This window comes from Scardinius erythrophthalmus (assembly GCF_964197995.2).
Source record: "Scardinius erythrophthalmus genome assembly, chromosome: 7".
NCBI lineage: Eukaryota > Metazoa > Chordata > Actinopteri > Cypriniformes > Leuciscidae > Scardinius > Scardinius erythrophthalmus.
In genome coordinates, this window is record NC_138227.1 from 10,075,794 (window position 1) to 10,096,142 (window position 20,349).

The following is a 20,349-nucleotide window of genomic DNA, read 5'->3' on the forward strand; positions in this document are numbered from 1 at the left end:
ACTGTCCCCACTATCGGATGCTGGCAGAGCCGAGAGGGAAATAACTTGTGCCCTAAACAGGGTTCCAATCGCTTTGGGGATGTAACCGTGCCTCGGTCTGAGAATGACTTTCGAGTCATTCGGCCCGAACTCGAGACATGCAGGGCTAACAGATAGCGCGTGCAAATCACCCACTCGTTTGACTGAAGACAGAGCTATCAGAAAAACGGTTTTAAGCGACAGATACTTTAGATCCGCGGATTCAAGCGGTTCAAAGGGAAAAGCCTTTAGGGCCGCCAGGACCAAGGACAGATCCCACGAGGGAACCGAGGGGGGCCGCGGGGGATTCATCCGTCTAGCTCCTCTGAGGAAGCGGATAATGAGCTCATTCCTTCCCATTGCCCGGCCGCGCGTCGTCTCAGCGAACGCTGTAATAGCGGCCACATATACTTTGAGCGTGGAAGGGGATCTGCCCTTTTCCAACAGCTCTTGTAAGAAGGAGAGCACCCGCGGGACCCCGCATGCGTGCGGATCCAGGTTTTGAGTAGCGCACCATTTAGAAAACACCGACCATTTAGACGCATAGAGCCGTCTCGTGGAGGGGGCTCTCGACTGTGTGATCGTGTTCACGACCCCTTCTGACAGGTCAACGGGTATCCGTTGATCACCCATGCATGCAGCGACCAGCGCTCTGGATGGGGATGCCAGATCGATCCAGCGGCTTGGGAGAGGATCCTTTCTCACCGGGATCGGCCACGGGGGTGAGTGCGACAGCCTCACTAGCTCTGGGTACCAAGTTTGGTTTTCCCATCGCGGGGCTATAAGCAGCACTGAGTGGTGCGTTTCTCTGATCCTCTAAATGACCTGTGGCAACAGGGAGATCGGAGGAAAAGCATACAGCGGGAGGCTGGGCCATGTCTGGGACAGCGCGTCTTCGCTCTTCAAATAAAACTTCAGGCATTGAGCATTGTTTTTCGACGCAAAGAGGTCGATTTCCGCTCTGCCGAATAGGCGCCAGAGAAACTGGACTGTCTGGAGGTGCAGAGACCATTCTCCCGGGGGAATGTTGTCCCTGGACAGTCTGTCTGGACCGACATTCAGGTGGCCCGGTACGTGCGCGGCTTTCAGCGAGCGCAGCGAGCGGTAAGCCCACACGAGAAGGCGTTCTGTCAGCCTGCACAGATTCCTGGATCTGACACCGCCCTGTCGGTTCACATAGGATACCACGGACATGTTGTCCGAGCGGACTAGCACATGGTGATCCCGTATGAATGGGAGGAAGCGCCTGAGCGCGTTCTCGACCGCTATCATCTCCAAACAGTTTATGTGGAGGCATTTTTCCCGGTCTGACCATAGGCCAAAAGCCGGTTTGCCCTCGAACAGAGCGCCCCAGCCTGAGTTGGAAGCGTCCGTCGAGATAATTTTGCGGTGTGAGATAGCTCCCATTGTCACTCCCCGCTGGTACCAGTCGGCCGCTAACCAGGGCTTCAGAGCTGAAACGCAGCTCTGAGTCACTCTGATGCGAATACCGCCGGAAGCCCATGCTCTGTGAGGCACTCGGGCATTCAGCCAGCATTATAGCGGGCGCATTCGTAAAAGACCCCGCCGAAGCACTGCTGCGGCTGAGGCCATACAACCCAGTAGCCTCTGAAATGTTTTGAGAGGTACGGTGCTGCCCGGCCGGAGAGACGCGGCCAGGCGTCGAATGCAGCGCGCGCGCTGTGTCGACAGGCGGGCCGTGTACTGATATACCTGACCGTCGAAGGCGAATCTCAAGAATGGCCTGTGACGGGGTATTATCAGGATCTGAAAAGCACGCGTCTTTTAGATCGAGAGATATAAACCAGTCCCTCGGGCGAATTTGCGCGAGAATTTGTCTGGTTGTGAGCATTTTGAACAGTCTTCTCATAAGAGCCTCGTTCAAACGTCTCAGATCCAAAATTGGTCTGAGTGCTCCGTCCTTCTTGGGAACGAGGAAATAACGGCTGTAAAAGCCCGACTCGCTCATGGAAGGGGAAACCGGTTCCATAGCCCTTTTGCACAGAAGTGTAGCTATTTCTGCTCGAAGTAGATGTGCTACTTCCCCATTCACTCTGGTCTCGATACGCGCTTGAAAGCGCGGAGGGCGGCGAGCGAACTGCAGAGTATAGCCCTGTTTTACTGTGCTTAGCACCCGTTCTGATGCGCCTGGAATAGTTTCCCACGCTTTTGCGTGTGCAGCCAGGGGCAGAATGGCCTCCGGGCTCCGATCGCCGCGCATCGCGGGCTCGAGAGCTCGAAACGGAGGGGCGGGCGCGGCGCGCGCGCTCTTGGTGCTTAGATACGGCAGATCGCACGCAGCGATAGCTGGCCGTTTTACACACAGTGTCCCGGTGGCTTTAGACGGGGAACATAAAGTGTGAGGCGCGACGCGCGATGGCGGCGTCGGGGCGAAAATGTTCGTTAGTATGTGTGAGCGCTCGAGGGCGGGCACAGGAGTTACATTCAGGGGCGGGCGCGGCGCGCGCGCTCTTGGTGGTTAGATACGGCGGATCGCACGTCGCGATAGCTGGCCGTTTTACACACAGTGTCCCGGTGGCTTTGGACGGGGAACATATAGTGTGAGGCGCGAAAATGTATGTGTGAGCGCTCGAGGGCGGGCACAGGACTCACATTTAAAACATGACCGGTCGTGCAAGGCCGTGTGACAGAGCGGGCAGTGAGTAGGTGTGGGCACGAAGAAGTGGACACGTGACCTACTTTTAACACTAAAGCGGCTTTTGCCTGCTTCATGAGAGTGGGCTCTGTGAGAGACACGGGATGTATAGTGCTTGTGTACAGGGGTGAGCACAGAACGTGGGCACATTCACTGTACTAGAAACACATACGGCGTCAGCCGTGCAACCAGACATTATGCTCTTGACATTTTCTGGGTTGCCGTGAGAACGGCGGATGCGCGCAGGCGAGCGAGTAGATACCGGCTCGTTGACTGCGGGGTAAACAGCTGCAGTAGCCGTGGCAACGGGGACTGACAGAGCGTTAAGCTTCGACGGTGGTCCAGCCGCAGGGCTGCGGGATTTAACCGTCTTTTCTTCTCTCGTGTTTAGACGCTCAAAAAATACTCGAGCACCCTGAGAAGGTGTGGTGCGAGGGGCGGGTTCGCTTTCTGTAAGTAAGAAAGACTGGCCGCGAGCTCGGAGAAGCAAGCAGCATAAATTTTATTTTCCCCGAGAGCTGGGATCGAACGCGGGTCTCTCGCATGAAAGCGTATGATTCTGCCACTGAGCCACAGGGGAATCACATAGGCTTTCAGTTAGCGCGAGCATATAAAAAGCGACCTCATGTGTCGCGTCGGCGTTCGTTTGCAGGCGAGCGTGTGTTTAAAACAGGCTCGTTTACTGCAATAGTAATATTTCCAGTCGCCTGAACTTAAGAGGGGACTGAGAAATGTGTGAGGATTGGCGGTTGTCCAGCCGTAGCGAGACTAACACACTCTCTTCTCTTTTCGCCGGTGAGTGAGGCGCGCACGCTGAACGCTGCTCGTGACCGTCCGCTTTGTCATCCCTTGAACGGCGCAATCTGCACGGCCCAACGAGGGAGAGAGCGGGCTTGTTTTCTGTATGTAAGAAAAACTGGCTGCGAGCTCGGAGAAGCGAACAGCATAAACTTTAACTGCCGCGAGAGCGGGGACCGAACCCGGGTCTCTAGCTTGACAGTCTAGGATTCCGCCACTGAGCCACAGGGGAGAATACATTAGTACGCGGTTAGCGTCATCATGTCTTGTGACAGCGTTTGCTTGCAGGCGAGCGTGTATTTATAACAGGCTCGTATACTGCAATAGTAACAATTCCAGTCGCCTGAACTTAAGAGGGGACTGAGAAATGTGTGAGAATGGAGGTTATAGTCCAGGCCACGGCGGGACGAAAACACTCTGTTCCCCTTTCACCAGTGACGCGCGAGGACGGAGTAGCTTTCTTGTAACGTAAAGAGAGCTCAGACCGTCCGCTCCTGCCATCCCTTGTGAGCGGCGCAGTTTGCGCGGCTCGAACAGAGGGAGAGGAAACTCGCTCCGAGACCGTCCGCTCCTGCCATCCCTCGTGAGCGGCGTATTGCACGGCTCGAACAGAGGGAGAGGAAACTCGCTCCGAGACCGTCCGCTTCTGCCATCCCTTGTGAGCGGCTTAGTTTGCGCGGCTCGAACAGAGGGAGAGTACGGGTATCTATCACATTCACCTCATCTCCTGACGCGGCGGCGGCGCGGGCAGAGCCGGCGGTTGAGCGGCCGGGAGGGAGAGGGCGAGAGAGAGCTCGAGGGAGAGGTTCCGGCGAGCTCCTCAGTCACAACAGTCTCCGGTAGTCGCTGCGAGCGGCGCTTCTTATTGCGCGGCCCGGCAGGGACAGGCGGAGCGACAGCTTGGTCGAAAGCTTCAAGTCGAGCCCGCAGGGTCGACATTGAAAGCTCTTCGCACTCGGAGAGTGCGGTGGCGGCGTGCCCGCGGCCCAGGCGGAGAGCGCAGAGAGGTGGCGGTCTCCGTTGCTGAGCGGGGCGCGGCACGAGCCGCAAAAACGAGGCGTTTTTACAAAAACGCCTCGTGCTCTTTTAGAGTACACACAGAAACAGTAATAATGTAAAGGATATGTCGCCGGATAGCGTAGCAGGCACGGATGGCTGAAGGCGGCGAAGACGGCCGGCTTCCTCAGGCGCTGTCCTAAGCTTGCTGGTCGCTGGTTTCAACGGCGGCGGCTCTCAAGATCCAGCGATGCGAAGAGCGTCGCTGAAGACAAGAAAATCAGAATTTTAGCCTGTGAGCGCTGAATATATACACGCTGGCCACGCCCATTCTGACGGTTAGAAGGGTGTGGAGGGCGCAAAGCGCCCTCATTGGTTGCCGCGTTCAGAGCGCTCACCGATAGGCTTAAGCAGTTGCAGCCGAGCAGCCAATGAGCACGCTTATTTAGCCTGCCTGGGTCTGTCGGCTGCTGCACTGCGTTGACAATGAATACAAAATTAAGGATAATTTTTTGGCTTCAGATCTCGAAGAAAGAAGACTTTCCCGATGAGTAAGCTACTTACGCAATACGAGAGAACCTCTCGTAAGAGAACCTACCTTTCTTTCCCATCCCCATATATCCGAGTGAAACGGCTTCTCAAATAAGAAAAAAATGTTGGGCAGGGACATGATTTTGTACATTATTGTCATTTGCTAGTAAAGTGCTTTTTGTCATTTTTTGTAGGCCAAAACCCATAAATGAGATTGCATTTTAGAACTGATTCCATTGTCCTGAAGTCAATGGGTTTTTTAAATGTTTTTTTTTTTTAGTTTAATGCCTGAAATGGGGTATGTGGTGAACACAAGCTCAAGATGTTTTCACATTTTATTCTTCAACATAAAACGCATCAGCAAAACCACCTTGTGATTTTCTTAAAGCTTTTACTTCACTTGGAAAAGGCGGTTACTAGGTACGTTCACACTACACGCGACCAAGCGACGCGATACCATTCATTTTCAATGGGGAGCGGGCGACTTCCGGCGACACGCGCGGTCGCGACCGTTGGCGACTGGATAGGGCGTGTCTGGCGACGCGACAAAGTTGAGAAATGTTTAACTTTATGCAAATGAAGAGCGACTTTCGCGAGCGACAACCAATAGGAGTGAAGTCAGTGGAGCAAACGGTGATCCGTCACTCTTCAGTGCAGCGTCTGACCAAGGCAAGATGAATGAGAAGTTTATTTTAGCAGTCAGAAACTGTCCAATAGTTTATGATATGTCTCTGTGTACATACAGTGGTACTCGCCGTGCTGACTCCGAGCCCGAATGGTTTCGTGAACTCAGAAAGACCAGTAGGCCTATTTGCCCATTTTCTGCAGTTAAATAGCCGCGATAGCACAGGGCACTCGCTGTTTCTCATTCATCTTTAATATTATGCATTTTATGTACTGATCCCATTTATATTTAGTTTTTACCTTCCAAAATGTTAGCTTGTAGCGCAAGAAAACAGATTTGTTGTCTACAACACGTAACATCCGTGAATGTCACTCACAAACATTACCTAGGCAACCAGAAGTGAGAACGCCCTCTAACGACCTCATCGCCAGCCACTGGCGACATGCAGCGATAAAGTCGCTTGTAGTGTGAACGGGGCTGTTGCTAGCAAGTATCTACATGTGACTATATACAGACAGACAGGTAAACTATTCAGTTGAACAACCTTATTGTGGTAATAATCGAAACACAATCTATTCTATTCAAACTTTCTTACAAACTATTCTAACTCACACTTTCAGGGAAAATGTTTTTTAAATAAAGACTGAAAGAGTTGTCGGCAGCTTAATGGTGGGGATGTTAGGCTATAAAATAACTACGCCATGTCTATGTTTAGCTTTTTACTTCTGCCAATTGTATTTAGGCTTCAAAATTCCCAAAAGTTGTGCTAATTTCTGAAGATTATAATGATGAACAAACTTCCAGGTTGACTTGATTAAATATATTTAATCAAGTCAACATTAAAAATTCATTATGTTAACATTAAAAATGGATGTTATTATTCAGGAAGCTAGCAATCCTGAATAATAACACATCCATTTTTAATGTGCATGCGGAAACTCTATCGCCCTCTTGAGTACTGGGGTTTGTTACTGCTACAGTAAGGCAAGAATGCACCATGTGTTTTTTTTGTGCTAGCAATTAAAAAATAATTAAAAATGCATACGCTAAAATTCACACCAACGTTCATATTTATAAAAATGCCATGTCAGGTTCTAAGCATGCATATGCATTTTTTTTGGAAATCTAACCAATTCTTTCCACTCGCCATTCTCAAGTAAAGGATTTGGATGTTGACTGGTGCTCCTTTATATGCTAATGACATTAATTAGGAGGTGTTTACAAGGTAGAGATCTGAAAGCATTCAGCTGCGCACAATTTTAAGATAATTTATGTTTTATAGATTTCACGTCTGGGAGAAGAGGTGTAAGCAAGTTTCTTTTGTGCATACATTTATTTCTCTGAATCACAGAGACACACATTTGAGCAATGATCTTAGATAAAATGTTGGACGGTTTCTACATAACATTTTATAAATGAGGCCCAAGGTCTATTTAGGGTTGGAAATCCTATTTGTAAAGTGAGAAGTATCCCAAGACAATTGGACATTTTGTCGGAAGTGGGATATTTGAACTAAATCTTCCCACTTATGACTTTGTCTAGATCTCTTTGTTTAGATCTTAGTGTATGTTTCTGGAATAACAACACAGTCTCAGTAAATGTTTACGACAGTTACTATATTTTTATGGTTACCAAATGCATTGGATGTTCACTAGTACGTTCAAGCGTAAACAGCATGTTTAAAAAAAAAATGTAGAGTGAACAAAATCTTTAGTTTCCATTCTGAATAACTTATGGTTACAACATACAAATGTAGACAAACATCAAGGGTAAGTGGGGGGGGGGTTTAAACACTATTGCACTTTTCTAAGGTCCCTGTTGTTGTCATTAAACATCCTTTCTTCTCACCTGACAGTTTCATCAATCAAATATGTTGCTGGTATTTTGCTGACCGAGAGTCTTTAGTTCCGGATGTGTTGTGGTTACACTGAGACCACACACACCAATGGGAAGATATGTGAGTGTGTAACCCACTGTCGTACTGGAGAGCATGGAAAGGGTGTCTGGGGGGGGCAGGGAGTCCAGGGAAAACGGGGTTTTAAAAAAAGAGTGGGTGCTGAGTTTGTAAATTCCCTGGGTGGAGGGCGGGGTGCGCGGTGTGTAACGATAACCAAACAATACTCACTTTCAATGGTCCGTTTGCTTAAGCAGCTTTCCATGGACGTGAATCGAAAGCGGAAAGATGAATGTTGTTCCCTCGGCCGTCTCATTTGTTCTTCCCCCTGCTGAGTTTGTTCAACTTAGTTTGACCTTGTTGATTTCTTTTGCTTCTTTATAATTTGTTTTCCACTAGTGTTTTCCCCTGAAAAAAATCCATTTATTGTCATGCAAGGACCACATCATCTGATGCTCTAGACTAATATGCATTTGGGTCAATGGCAAGAATGTCCAAGGTAATGAAAAGAAAAACTCTCATTTAAATCTCTTTAAGTTTGTGTCAGTGCAATCTTTATCACCATTTCAAAAAAAAAAAAAACCACCGTTCATTTAATGACGTTAAATATGCCAAGTGTTGTAACAATCAAGAAAAAAAATATATTTTGCTTACATCTTAACGGGGTAGTGACCCAGAAATGTAAAATGTCATTATTTCTCACTGACCACAGACTGCCGAACTAAGGTACACATAAGGTCAAAATTATTTGATTTGCAAAACATATTTTTAAAAAATAAATAAATAAATTAGTTAATTAACAGTTCAGCCAAAACAGATCATGTCATTGAACTATTTTCAACTTCATGTGTAGGACTGACAGTATAAAATAGACTCTCCAGTTTTTGCAACTTTTACAAAGTGCTTAGGAATCTCCTTGGTCTCTTTTCTTTAATGTCACACAATTCTTTCTCCTTTTTTTGGTGTCAGTATTCTACTCCTCACCCTCTTTGATCCCTTTGGCCTTTATGTGGCCATAGAAACTTGTTTCCGGAATTAGTGCGTCAAGCCCTTAAACGTGAATGACTACCATGTACAAAAGCTCTGTGCGGGAAGAGAAGAAAATATCAGCCATTAGGATGGTGATGTCACAGTGCCAAAATTAGGCTCCAGAAGAACGAGGGGGGCTTGTTGAAAAAGGAAAATTAAAGGGACAAATACATATAGATTAAAGGGACTTGATGCACTCAAAAAAAGAAAAAAACATTCAAGATTTACACATTTCGATTAATAGTAAAATTCTAACAAATTGAATTGAATAATCCTTACATATTGATCACATATGAATTAAGAATTTTAAATGAGTAGAAAAAACCTACAACTTGAATCTTAAACTTAAATATTTAAATTTGTTTAAATTATGAATACAAAACACATAAACTTAAATTGTCTATTCCCTTGTTCTATTAAGATTTATACAAAAATAGAAATTGTTGAATAAAGTCGTTATTTATAAGGCTTTTTCACACAAAAAGTATTCTCGTCGCTTCATAACATTAAGGTTGAAACACTGTAGTCACTTGGACTATTTTAACGATGTTTTTACTATATTTCGGGGCCTTGAAAGTGGTAATTACGTTGCAGTTTATGATGAGGTCAGAAAGCTCTCAGATTTAATCAAAAATAGCTTAATTTGTGTTCTAAAGATGAACGAAAGTCTTACGGGTTTGGAACGACATGAGGGTGAGTAATTAATGACAGAATTTTCATTTTTGGGTGAACTATCCCTTTAATTAAAAATATCATAGTGGTCACTTCTATTCTGTGAGAGGGAAACGGACTTTGGTGTGGTTTAAAATAGCCGTAACTTTGGAAATGTGGAGGCGAACCCTGTAAAAAAGAAATTAAAAAAGCTTGTTTTTAAACTGTTGCTATTTTTCTATTGTGGTACACAGTTTTATTGTGAGGCCATGGCAGCTTCTTTGGGACCCCCATTCAGGACCAGGTCTAGAGCCGGGCTACAGATAATTAGATCACTGCTATCAGTTTCACTGTCTCTTTTCTACATCACAATTTACATGATAATAACACTCTCGATGGTCCTCCTCTCTCAAAAGCGCTTAGACTTTCTCCTTTTTTTCCCCCTTTCCAACATCCAAATGATTCACTGCCTCACCTTAAAATGCACTTATGGGGTGGGAATTAAAAAAAATCCCTGGGAAAACCTCTCAAAGTGAGAGAGAAAAGGGGCATGGCAGAAACAGTCCATTGGCACGTGATTTCACAACATGCTAAGTGAAATGGATGCGTTAAAAAAAGAAACTTTGTCAGGGCTGCTATAAACGTGTTTAATGCCTGGGAAAGTAAAGTTTAGTGGACTGAACTGGAATTGGATCAGATTAAGTGCATCTGAACTGACTTTACATAAGTCTACGGGCTCTCAAAAGAAAGATGGGACAAAACTGTATATGGGATTTTGACAAAATATTTTTGAAAAGTCATCATGTCCAGAAATTTCAACGCTTTGGGCCAAAAACATTCTGTATCAATGAGCAAAAATCCTTGTTTCTGAGCTATTTGATTGAGAGAAACACTAAATCAAACATTATCTTTGATATCAATACTCTCCTGATTCAAACACTCCCAACATCCTCAAGTGTTTTCTTTCTAAGCTCACCATATTACAAACCAGAGCGACGTCCCTTAAGTGCTTTCACTGAGATCAGGATCCGTTCGGACCCCTACGAAAGTCCCAGTGTTGGATCCCTCTTCATTATTCACTGCTGGCCAAGAAACTTCCTGCAAATGCTGAATTGTTTACAGCGGCTATTTCACTCATACCCAGGATTTCTTAAGGTCAACATTTCTTCTGGCACACTGGGCTTGAACTGCACTTTATTCCCCTTTAATTTAACAGCTCCGGCAGCTTTTCTAGTTAAATCGACTGTTCATTATTGAGCCTCATTTTACGAAGGGGCTGTGAGGTGCAGTTTAATGAATCTCTGGCACAAAGATCCCTTTCACTGGCCGAGGAAGAATAGAAGCTATTTAGACCATGTAGGGCTGTATGTCAAAGGCAGCCTATAATAGTTGTCAGGCAGAGGCTAAAATTCCCACTGGTGCGGGAATGCACAAGAAATCAACTTCCACCACGAACAGATTAAGATAGTTGTAGGAAGTTAGAAGAACATGTAGAAAAACAAACAGTACCTGTCCCAAAGCATGCATCTCTAACTAAGCGTTCACCTTAACGCACAGGGCCAAATGCACATGTCCGGAAGGTTTGGTCAAGTTTATACAACATATGCATTCAAATTCAAGAGGTGTACTTTGTGAGACATGAGGAAAAGAATAAAAAATGTAGATGAATTCTTTAGAGGAATAAAATACCACAATGCCACAACTAATTAAATGTGTGAGTGCATCAGATACATTATTTTAAGAATCATTTCAGAGTTTACTTCACACTAAGAATCTGTTTAAGCTAACGTGAACAAAGTATAAACTACATTGTTGAACCTGGAAACATTTGCTATTTGAACATTCGTGTGCTAACATTTTGAGTCAGGTGTTTAATTTACAACCTATTAAGCTCTGTCTATTTCAAAAGATCAAATCAAATTTAACAAATAAAACTCTGTCTTTAATAAGATAAAAGTAATTCAGATTCCTTGTGGGCAGTCCAATGTAGTTGCTCTCAGAGAATTCATATCATACAATGTGTATATTCACGTAGACATGCACAAGAAGACTTGACCAGGACAGATGAACCCGAGGCTATTGTCTTTTTACTCTGTGGGATGCCTCAAACAAATCCCTCTTAGTTGCAGGTGGTCAGGCGTGAGCAAAGAGTTAAGTCCCAGGGTCCCTCGGCCCCTCCCCTTTGATGTCCTGACATCATTGGCCCTGCCCCCTAAAATAATCCTCCCTTCCCCCAAATTCCAGCTTTCGACAGAGTGCAGACGAACTGTAAGGGTGTCCTGCACAGGACCAAGGGTTAGCAAACCACCCTGGAAATGCAGATAATAAATATGCTTTAGGGTCTCTAAAAGACAATTGCATACATCCTGCGTGAAGGTGTTGTGCTTGTGGCAGAGAGAGAGGAGATGGCTGTTCAGGCTGCCATCATGAACTCTCAGTTCTTAAACTTCTGTTTTCCTGGCTCGGTCATGGATTATGAGGTGGAAAAGGGTCTGGAAGGGGGTCTCCTGGGCGAGGTGGACTGCGAGGGTGACTTTAGGGAGACCACTAGGGACCTGCTTAGCTTCATCGACTCGGCTTCCAGCAACATCAAACTTGCGCTGGACAAACCTGTGAAGTCCAAGAGGAAGGTCAACCACCGAAAGTACCTGCAGAAGCAGATTAAGAGGTGCACGGGTATCATCTCGCCAGGGACCACACCGGTTCAGGAGCCATGCAAAAAGCAAGGCTCGCCTCAAAACCCGACAGGCAACTTCTCCAGCAAAACACCACCCAAGAAGGAAGGGATACAGGCCAACCTGCAAAGCAAGAGCCTGGCTGCCCTCTTTAACCCAGCGAAGGATGTACGAGGAGAGAGGGCCAAGAAGCCCCCGCTGCGGCATCGAAACCTTCCTCCATCCTTTTTCACGGAGCCAGCCAACAGCTCCAGAGTTACATCCACGTCTGGCATGTCGCTCAAAGACCTGGAGCGAGGGACTCCGGAAGCGGCAGAGTTCTTGGAGCTTCTTGGACCCGACTACAGCAACATGGTCTCGGAGCAGGATCTATTCCACACCGCACCTATCAGGATTCAACAGGAGGTGACCATGGGCCCCGAGCCATATGACTCCCACCATTTTGTAACTGGTGGGTTTTTGTACACCGAGCCTTGGGGCACTTGTAGCGACACCCCCAAAAAGTCGGGAGACATGCGGACAGTACCAGTACAGCCAAATCTTTATACTCACACAGACCTTTCTGGCAGCGTGCCTGTGGAACAGAGCTCGCCATGCGCACTTACCTTTTCAAACTTCTTCACAGACTGCTCCACACCGCCAGTCTCCTACGATCTGGCAAACGGATACAACAGAGGGAGCTTTTCTTCTCTTTAAGCCAGAGATTTTCTTTTTCTCAGACATTACATTGGAACAAAATCACTTTTGCATTTTCAGAATGGCATTGACAAAGGACGCTATCAACATGAAATGTCCATTTTAATCCTGAAATATTTGCCTCAAAACCAGCTAATGGACCCTTTTAAAACATTGCTTGATGGGATAACATGTATACAGTTGCAAACTGTTAAGGCTTACAATCTAAAGATGACCTTAGTTTACATATATCCTTACAGTTTACAGAATGCATTTCTAATCATATATAAACAAAACTATGCCTCAGAGTTTTATGTTACTTTGTTCCCTGTAAATAAAACAACGACAACAAAAAAAAGTATTCTTAATATATGGATACACTTTGGACCTCTTACTCTTGTAACATGGACATTGTTTGATTGACAATATTAATAATTTGAAACAATATGTTACAGAGCTGATCTCAGGGGGTTCTGCTAATTTGTTTAATTATGTCACAGACTAAATAGTTACATGCATACAGTGATCCCATTAAGTATTTGAATGCTTTATCCCCACTTAAAAAGCATTTTTTTTCCATGAGACGCCAAAATATCAAATCTAGTGGCATCTAGCTGCAAACAAATGATGTTAGAACTAATTTCACTCTGTGATTTTGCAGTTATTTTTAATCAAATGCTGTCACAGTGGCTGTATGAAGTCCATCCCCCTCAAGTTCACATACTGTAGACAACAGGTGTAGTTCATCACATTAACTACGGACAATGATACACTAACATTTAACAACCAAGTCTTCATTTTAAACATAATTTTGGGTTGTTTTCTAATTTAAAAACAATTTTTTTGTCATATGTTTTTTTGTGCTTGTGCTATTTTTCTTAAAAATAAATGCCACTTGGATTGATATTTTGTATATAATGGCATAATATATATATATATGTGTGTTTTAAGTGGAAAAATACTTTTTAGGGTCAAGACAAATTTTAAACATGAAACATTCTGCAACAGTGGCAACCAAGACAATCTGTCTACATATTTTTTTAATCACTGTTTGTTCATCAATTGTTTGTCGACTGCTTAACATGCAATGTTGGAACATTTGTATCTAAAACAACTTTTTGGTGTATTCTGGAAGAAATGGAAAACTATGAGTATGTAAAACAGTGATCAAAAGGAGAAGAGGTGGTAAAATTGTGCAAAATAAGCTAAATGATGTATTGGTGTTAATGGGTTATAGTTGCAGTACACAAATAATCATGTTCATCAAAAAAGGAGCACAACATGAAAACAGGAACTATATACAACATTATTTTGTAACACCATTGCCTTACATTGGTTTAGGATAGAGAGTTAAATTAGGAATCAGACATTTCCAATTGCATTGGGAAACAACAAATAGTTAAAATAAATTAAGCTAATGAAATATTTTATATTTAGTTGTAGTCTTAAATGAATTTTATGTGGGAAACATCAGCCAAGAGTAAAAAAAAAAAAAAACTGTGTTTTGTAATTTATATGCTTACTCTTCTTCACATTGTTTGCATGAAAAAAAAAGAAGTGAGAGCAACATTTAGTTTGTCTGACATTTGCTATTCAAGATACTTGTCTGTTTACTAGTAATGAATCACACATCTAAATCTATGGACTACAGGGGCACTGGATGGACGTTTTGTTTGGTCATAAAGTCATGGGACAAAATAAAGCTGGTCTTTATGTCTATTAAAGAAAAATACTTCTTTGCATGTTTATTGTTTTAATCAGTAGCCGAGATTTCGATGTGCAGCATGTGTTAAGAAAACTCGAAACATAAAAAAAAGAAAGAGAACCCATCTGTTTATCACAAGGGATAAGTGCATGTATGACCATTTCATTCAAACTATATGGCAAACAAAAGGGTGTAACACTTCTCAAGTTATGGCACCATCTGTTGGCCAAAAACGTCTCCATCCTCATTTGACGAGCTCAGAGTCTTTTGTTTCATTAGAAATGAACTGCAATCCTGACTTTTTATTTAGTACACTAGTTTAGTTAACAGTCTTAAGTTTTAATTAACCAAATTTGCTGTGCTTGTTAGCGTTTCTATCGCATCACAAATGCTTAGTAGTTTGTTTATGAGCCCCTGATTGAGAAACTTTGCTCTAGATCTTTCAGATTCACATTATTGTAAATGATACATACACACACAGTTAAGGAATAAATACAACCTGTTGCGTTTTTCCAAATATCAGGTTAAAAACCTAGCTTTGCAATTCATGAAAAAGATTAAATGAAAACTTCAGTTAGATTTTCTATAGCAAATGTTTCATTTATATTGTGCAACATCTTATTTGATAAAATCCTAAATGGATCGTGCAAGAATAGTCTCAGCATATTAAAGTCCAAATGATATTACTTATTCAAGTGCTATAGCTGCTTTTAGGTTCATTAAACAGGAATGTTTTATGTGTTACAAGCTTATATCTCTCACCTCCTGTTTAAGGTAATTAACACGCTTCAACACCTCCATAACTTAAATGTGTGCAATGCTTTACATTATACACACCTTGCATAATCTTTACCTGACAATGTTGCAGAATGATTCGTTGTTTTTTTCTTTTACACAAGATGGCAGTGGTGCTTCAAGCAAATCCTTCCTCTACATCAGGGTGTGCTTTTGATATCTCCAGTAGCCTATAATTAAAATGAGATATTTCTTTGTAGTTTGCTTCACCCCACTGATGTTTCATATCTTTATTTCATGTCAGAGGAAATGAAGAGTAGACTTATATTAAGAATAGGACTAAATTCAAAGAATATGAAGATAATAACTCAATTAGTTTTTATAATTCTGATTGTTATGAAAAATTAACTTCTACCCTACTGGGTAACTTGTAGGCTAGTTCTACACATAACACGTGTGATCATTTTATTGGTCATACAAAATGGCAGCTTAACAAATTTATTTTAATAAACAGTGTAATAAACTGTTTTATTGGCAGAAGCCCACCTGCCGTGTCTTCCCATGTTTAATAAGATGTCGAGGCATCATTAGGGAGTTCTCTCATCAAATGCGTTCAAGCATTTCTTGACATTGTTTTTAATGTTTTGCCTAGGAGATACAAACGGAATCAGATATTTTACGTTTTAATAGAAAACACCAATTTTGCTCGAGGTAACTTCCGGTGATTTTTATCGCGTTTTTTTTTATTATTATTATTTACGATGTGTATTTTTTTGTAGACTGACGCAGTGCGCATGCGCTGTAATAAATGAAATGCACGTGACGAAACGAATTTGAATTGAATCGCATTCTAACGTTTAGGCCATAGGTATAAACAGTATTTTTATAATTTGAAATTGGATTCAATTCATTTGGATTGACAACGTCTGAGAATGTACAATTTGGGCTACAGTGGAGGAAGTTTCAGCAACAACAACAACAACAACAACAAAAAATAAATAAATAACTGACTAAAAAATCGAACAAGAAGAACCTCTACAAGTTTTCACGGATATCCACTCAAGTATTCATTTCTGTCTGCATCACATGGAGATGTTTATCATAAAATGACAGAAACTTGATTCTGCTCTTCACTTATTTCCCTGGAGAGAAAAGAAAATCACATAAACATCCACAGGTGAGCTGTTTAACACCAAGATCTATTCTGATATCAGTGCCTCTCTATTCATATGTGACATAATTATAGTGACAGTTTTCACACTTCACCTCCTGTTGACCCGCATTGCTTGTATTTTCTAGTTTGCAATGTCTTACAGCATGACATTCACTGTTTTTTCTTCCACAAACCTCATTCACTTCTTGTCAACAGCTCTCATGTGATTACCCATAGTTCTCTATTCCGATAAATGTGATGTTTAGCATATTGGAACACACACAGCAAAAAATGTTAATTAAGTTTGTTTGGATGTTTAAAAGATTAATCTGCTGTTGAATATTTTTGATTCATATATTATTTACATCACAACAGTTATGAGAACACTTGCAAAGTTTCTCGGGGTAATACAAAAGCATTGAAATAAATGTTTTCCCCATCATGTCATTTTAGGGGTTCTGTAGCCTACTGTTTGTAAGTGTTGTAGCTAGTTGCTAGAACATTGCTAAGTGGTTGGTTACTAATGCATATTGCTTTGTTGTTGCTAGAGTTTTTCTAGGCATTTCTTGCTAGGTTGGTCTGGATGATATCTATATTGCAGTTCAGTTGCTATAGGGTATTTTGGATGATTAATAAGATTTTCTATCTGCATGCTGGGATGTTGTTGTTGTGGATGTTATACTCCAGTTTCACAGACAAGGCTTACTGTAAGTCTAGTCCCAGACTAAAATGCATGTTTGAGCTGTTTTAACTGAAAGAAACTTGCACTGACATATCTTAAAATATGGCAGTGCCATTGTTTTGTCTCAAGATGCACGCCAGTAATGTTTTTTAAGGCATGTTTATAAAAGCTACTTTAATGTCCTAATTGAACTAAGGCCTAATCCTGGCTTAATCCTGTGAAATCTGTGAAACCAGGCCTTGGTGTTCTGGGTTTCAATGGGTGATAGTGATAGCCTACTAAGTGGTTGTTTGGGTTTTATGGTTGGTTTAAAGTAAAGGCCAGTTGCTAGCAGTTGTTCTGTGTGGTTGCTTGAAAATTGCTCATTGATGGAAGAAATGAAGCTTTTAAAAACTTTGAATCATTTGCTTCACAAAATGATTCCCTGTTTTAAAGTGCTTGAAAGGTCACAACAATGTAAACTCAGCCCAAACATACAAAAAACAATTACAAATGTTTTATTTATAGGAAGGTGTGATCTAGGCTATTAAATGCAATTGAAAATGCAAAATGCAAAATTTTGCAAATGCAAAATGAAGTGTTTTTATAATATGTGTATGGCTTGTTTTGTTTGTTTTATGGAGCGCTTGATTAATCAGACCAATGAGAGACTATACAAATGTGCCATTAAACGTCTACAAATTGATCAAATTGATCTTAGAGCAGGCAAAAATTAAATATAGACACTAGTTCATGTGACCACTAAAATTTCGAATAGTTTCAAAACGATGATGTAACAAATCCTCGTTTACTGAAATCACATGATTTTGCCAGTTTGATATGCACTCTGGATCACTGGTTTGAGGAAAAAAAAAAGATTTTGAAGCTTCATGAAGCCTGTTTTGAAAGTCTAATCCCATATGTCAATGATATTGTTTTTGCCCGTTTTAAGTCGTGTAACATCTCTTCATGAAGCCACATGGCTTGAGGTCATTCATGTGTGGACAAATAGCACTGTTCACACCAAAATTTAATACTAATACTTTTTAATTAAAGTTATTTTAGAATAAGCAACAGTAGTAGTGATGCTTGTCTTGATGACCACCACAAATCAGGCTTATCCGGTGTGATTTGCATGTATAAATGGTGTTGATTGACATTTTTACATTTTGCAACAATCTTAGTCTTTATTGCTGTCACAATTTTGTCTCAATCAAAAGGAAATGTTGCTAAACACGCGAAATAGCAAATCCCCTTTAAACTGCCTGGCACAACCCTCCAGGCTAAATCACGCTAATAAATCTTGCTCTAAATACTTCTTCCTGTCTAGCTGCCAGATTTCTTTTCTTACCCTAAAGCATAAAAATTTAAGAGAAGATAGATAGTGGAAACTCGGTTTCATTATTACCAATGCGTAACGCTGTGAGCGATTTGCTCTTACAGTAGTCAAATAGTTTTCTGCATGCACACCATTTGGAGCCCTCTAATTCATTACTGGACAGGTAAGATTTCACATAAAAATATGGTGTTTGGATCAGGTTAAGACGGTAAAAAACCCATGCCTAAATGCATTGCCTCCCAATAGTATTTTGAGTTGTCCGCAGTGTTGCACAGTGATAAATAAACAATCCACTGCATCTGTCTTTCTGTCTAATTTGCAGAGGAGTGAAAGTAATTGTAACAAGCTGCCTGTTTGCTGTTAACGACTGGCAGTGGGTTCAGATGACACCTTTAATGAACGCCGAATTTCTGCCCCGATGCTGGAAGGTCATGGTGTAAGATAAATGTCAAGGATATTATTATTTGAGAACAGTAGAAACGAGAAACATGTTTCTCCAGTGTGTTTATTAATTAGAGAGTTTGTGCTTCAAATCATCATATACTGCACGTCACATTGCTAAACATTTTAGGGAAATGTTAGGAAGTATTTTCCCTAACAATAGTGCTAGTTAAGTTAGACAACATTTATCGTATATCATTGATTACCCCCAAAAAATCTACAACAAATAAAAACAAACAGTGAGGCATTCACAATGGAAGTGAAGAGGCTAATTTATGGATTATTTAAAAGCAGAAATGTGATGCTTATTTTATGAAATTTTGTATTTTATATAACACGCATTAATTATTCCATGAAATTTGTGTATTAGTTAAACAGTTAAGTCCTTGTCAGTCTTACAATCATTTAAGCCATTGTGTTGTAATGTCAATGAAGTTGTAAAATTGGATAAAACCATTTTCTCAACACTGAAACCATGTTAACACATATATTGTTTACACTGTGTGGATATACTATTCATACAGTGAGTATTTTAACGTTTACAGATTGTATATTCTCACTTCTAGAGTCCCGCACTGTAATTCATATCTGTGCTTTTAAAAATAAATCCCAGTGTACTTTTGTGGTAATAAATATTATGCCACAAGGTAACGTTTTAACAAAGGGTTCATTCACTTTATGGTAATGAATCCATTTTTACCATCCAGTCAATTCCCAATAGATTAAATAAAGCTATAAATGTCCTGTATCACTTGAAAATGTCACATTACAGAAATAAAATAACTTGTAGTTGTTGTTTTTTCTTTGATTCTGTGACGCAAATTGTCCACCTCCTCCTAGCAGCGCACGCTGAAAGCGAGATCCAATCTAAAATTGCAAACGATGTCCTGATCTCCTCTGGAAAAGGGGCTTTAATAACCCTGAAGAGTCCTTAGAGAGGAATAAGATCTTATAAAAGTGCAGAAAATCCCATTCCCCATCATAGACCTCTCCTTCGTAATTACCAGATCTGCCCCTTCTCTAAGGTGAAGGACGCTCTCTTCTGAACACTCCTCGATGTGGGCCAGTTAACGTCCAGCTTGAAGTCCAAGGACAAAAACGTTTTATGGTCATTCTGTGTGTATTAACAATCTTTAATGACTAATTGGATTAATTCAGACCATCTTAGCAAACTGTATCCACTGCAAAAGACTGAACTGAAAAGAGGGTTAAAAGGTGAACTTGATAAAAAGATGTACTAATTTGCAAAGTAGCAGTGGTCAAGCACTTGTAAGTTGCTTCACCTCTTACTTCTCACGGTCATAGTTAATATTTAATTATAAGAAAAGATATGCTTCTAGCTCTAAAACATGACTGCATAAATCATTGTAAAATAATCAATGTTTGCTAAAAATCGCCAAAATGGCAGCAGCAAACGCCATGGTTAAAGGCAAATTGGATTACGAACTCAACACATTTTATAATATAAAATGTCATTTTATTCTGGTCATGCACTTATTCTTTATTCTTCAGTATTTTGTGAGCAAATAATGGATTTATTTTGTTGGTATGAGCCTTGTAATAGAAACTAATAATTTCAGTCAAAGTCAGAACAGCTTCCATTTAGAATTCTGATATTGTGTGACTAGCCTATGAAATATATTTCTTATATATTCCTTCTTTGAGGAAGTATAGTATAGTCTATTGTGTTTATTATCATAAATAGTTTATTTTATCCTTATTGCTGTTGCTTCATAAAACTTTATATGTAATTCTAATTGATTAAAA

The 20,349-nt window shown here is 41.5% G+C and overlaps 1 protein-coding gene across 1 annotated transcript; it reads left to right on the forward strand.

Annotated features, from left to right (window-relative positions):
- The first annotated feature begins 11,456 nt into the window (after window positions 1-11,456).
- On the forward strand, window positions 11,457-14,263 carry fam181b (family with sequence similarity 181 member B). The gene has a single exon (XM_081369935.1). It carries the CDS (start codon window positions 11,604-11,606, stop codon window positions 12,567-12,569), a length of 966 nt encoding a protein of 321 aa, XP_081226061.1. The 5' UTR covers window positions 11,457-11,603; the 3' UTR covers window positions 12,570-14,263.
- Window positions 14,264-20,349: the final 6,086 nt, after the last annotated feature.

Bases quoted from the DNA above. Each gene is read 5' to 3' on its own strand.
- fam181b (XM_081369935.1), top strand. From the start codon at position 11,604: ATGGCTGTTCAGGCTGCCATCATGAACTCTCAGTTCTTAAACTTCTGT.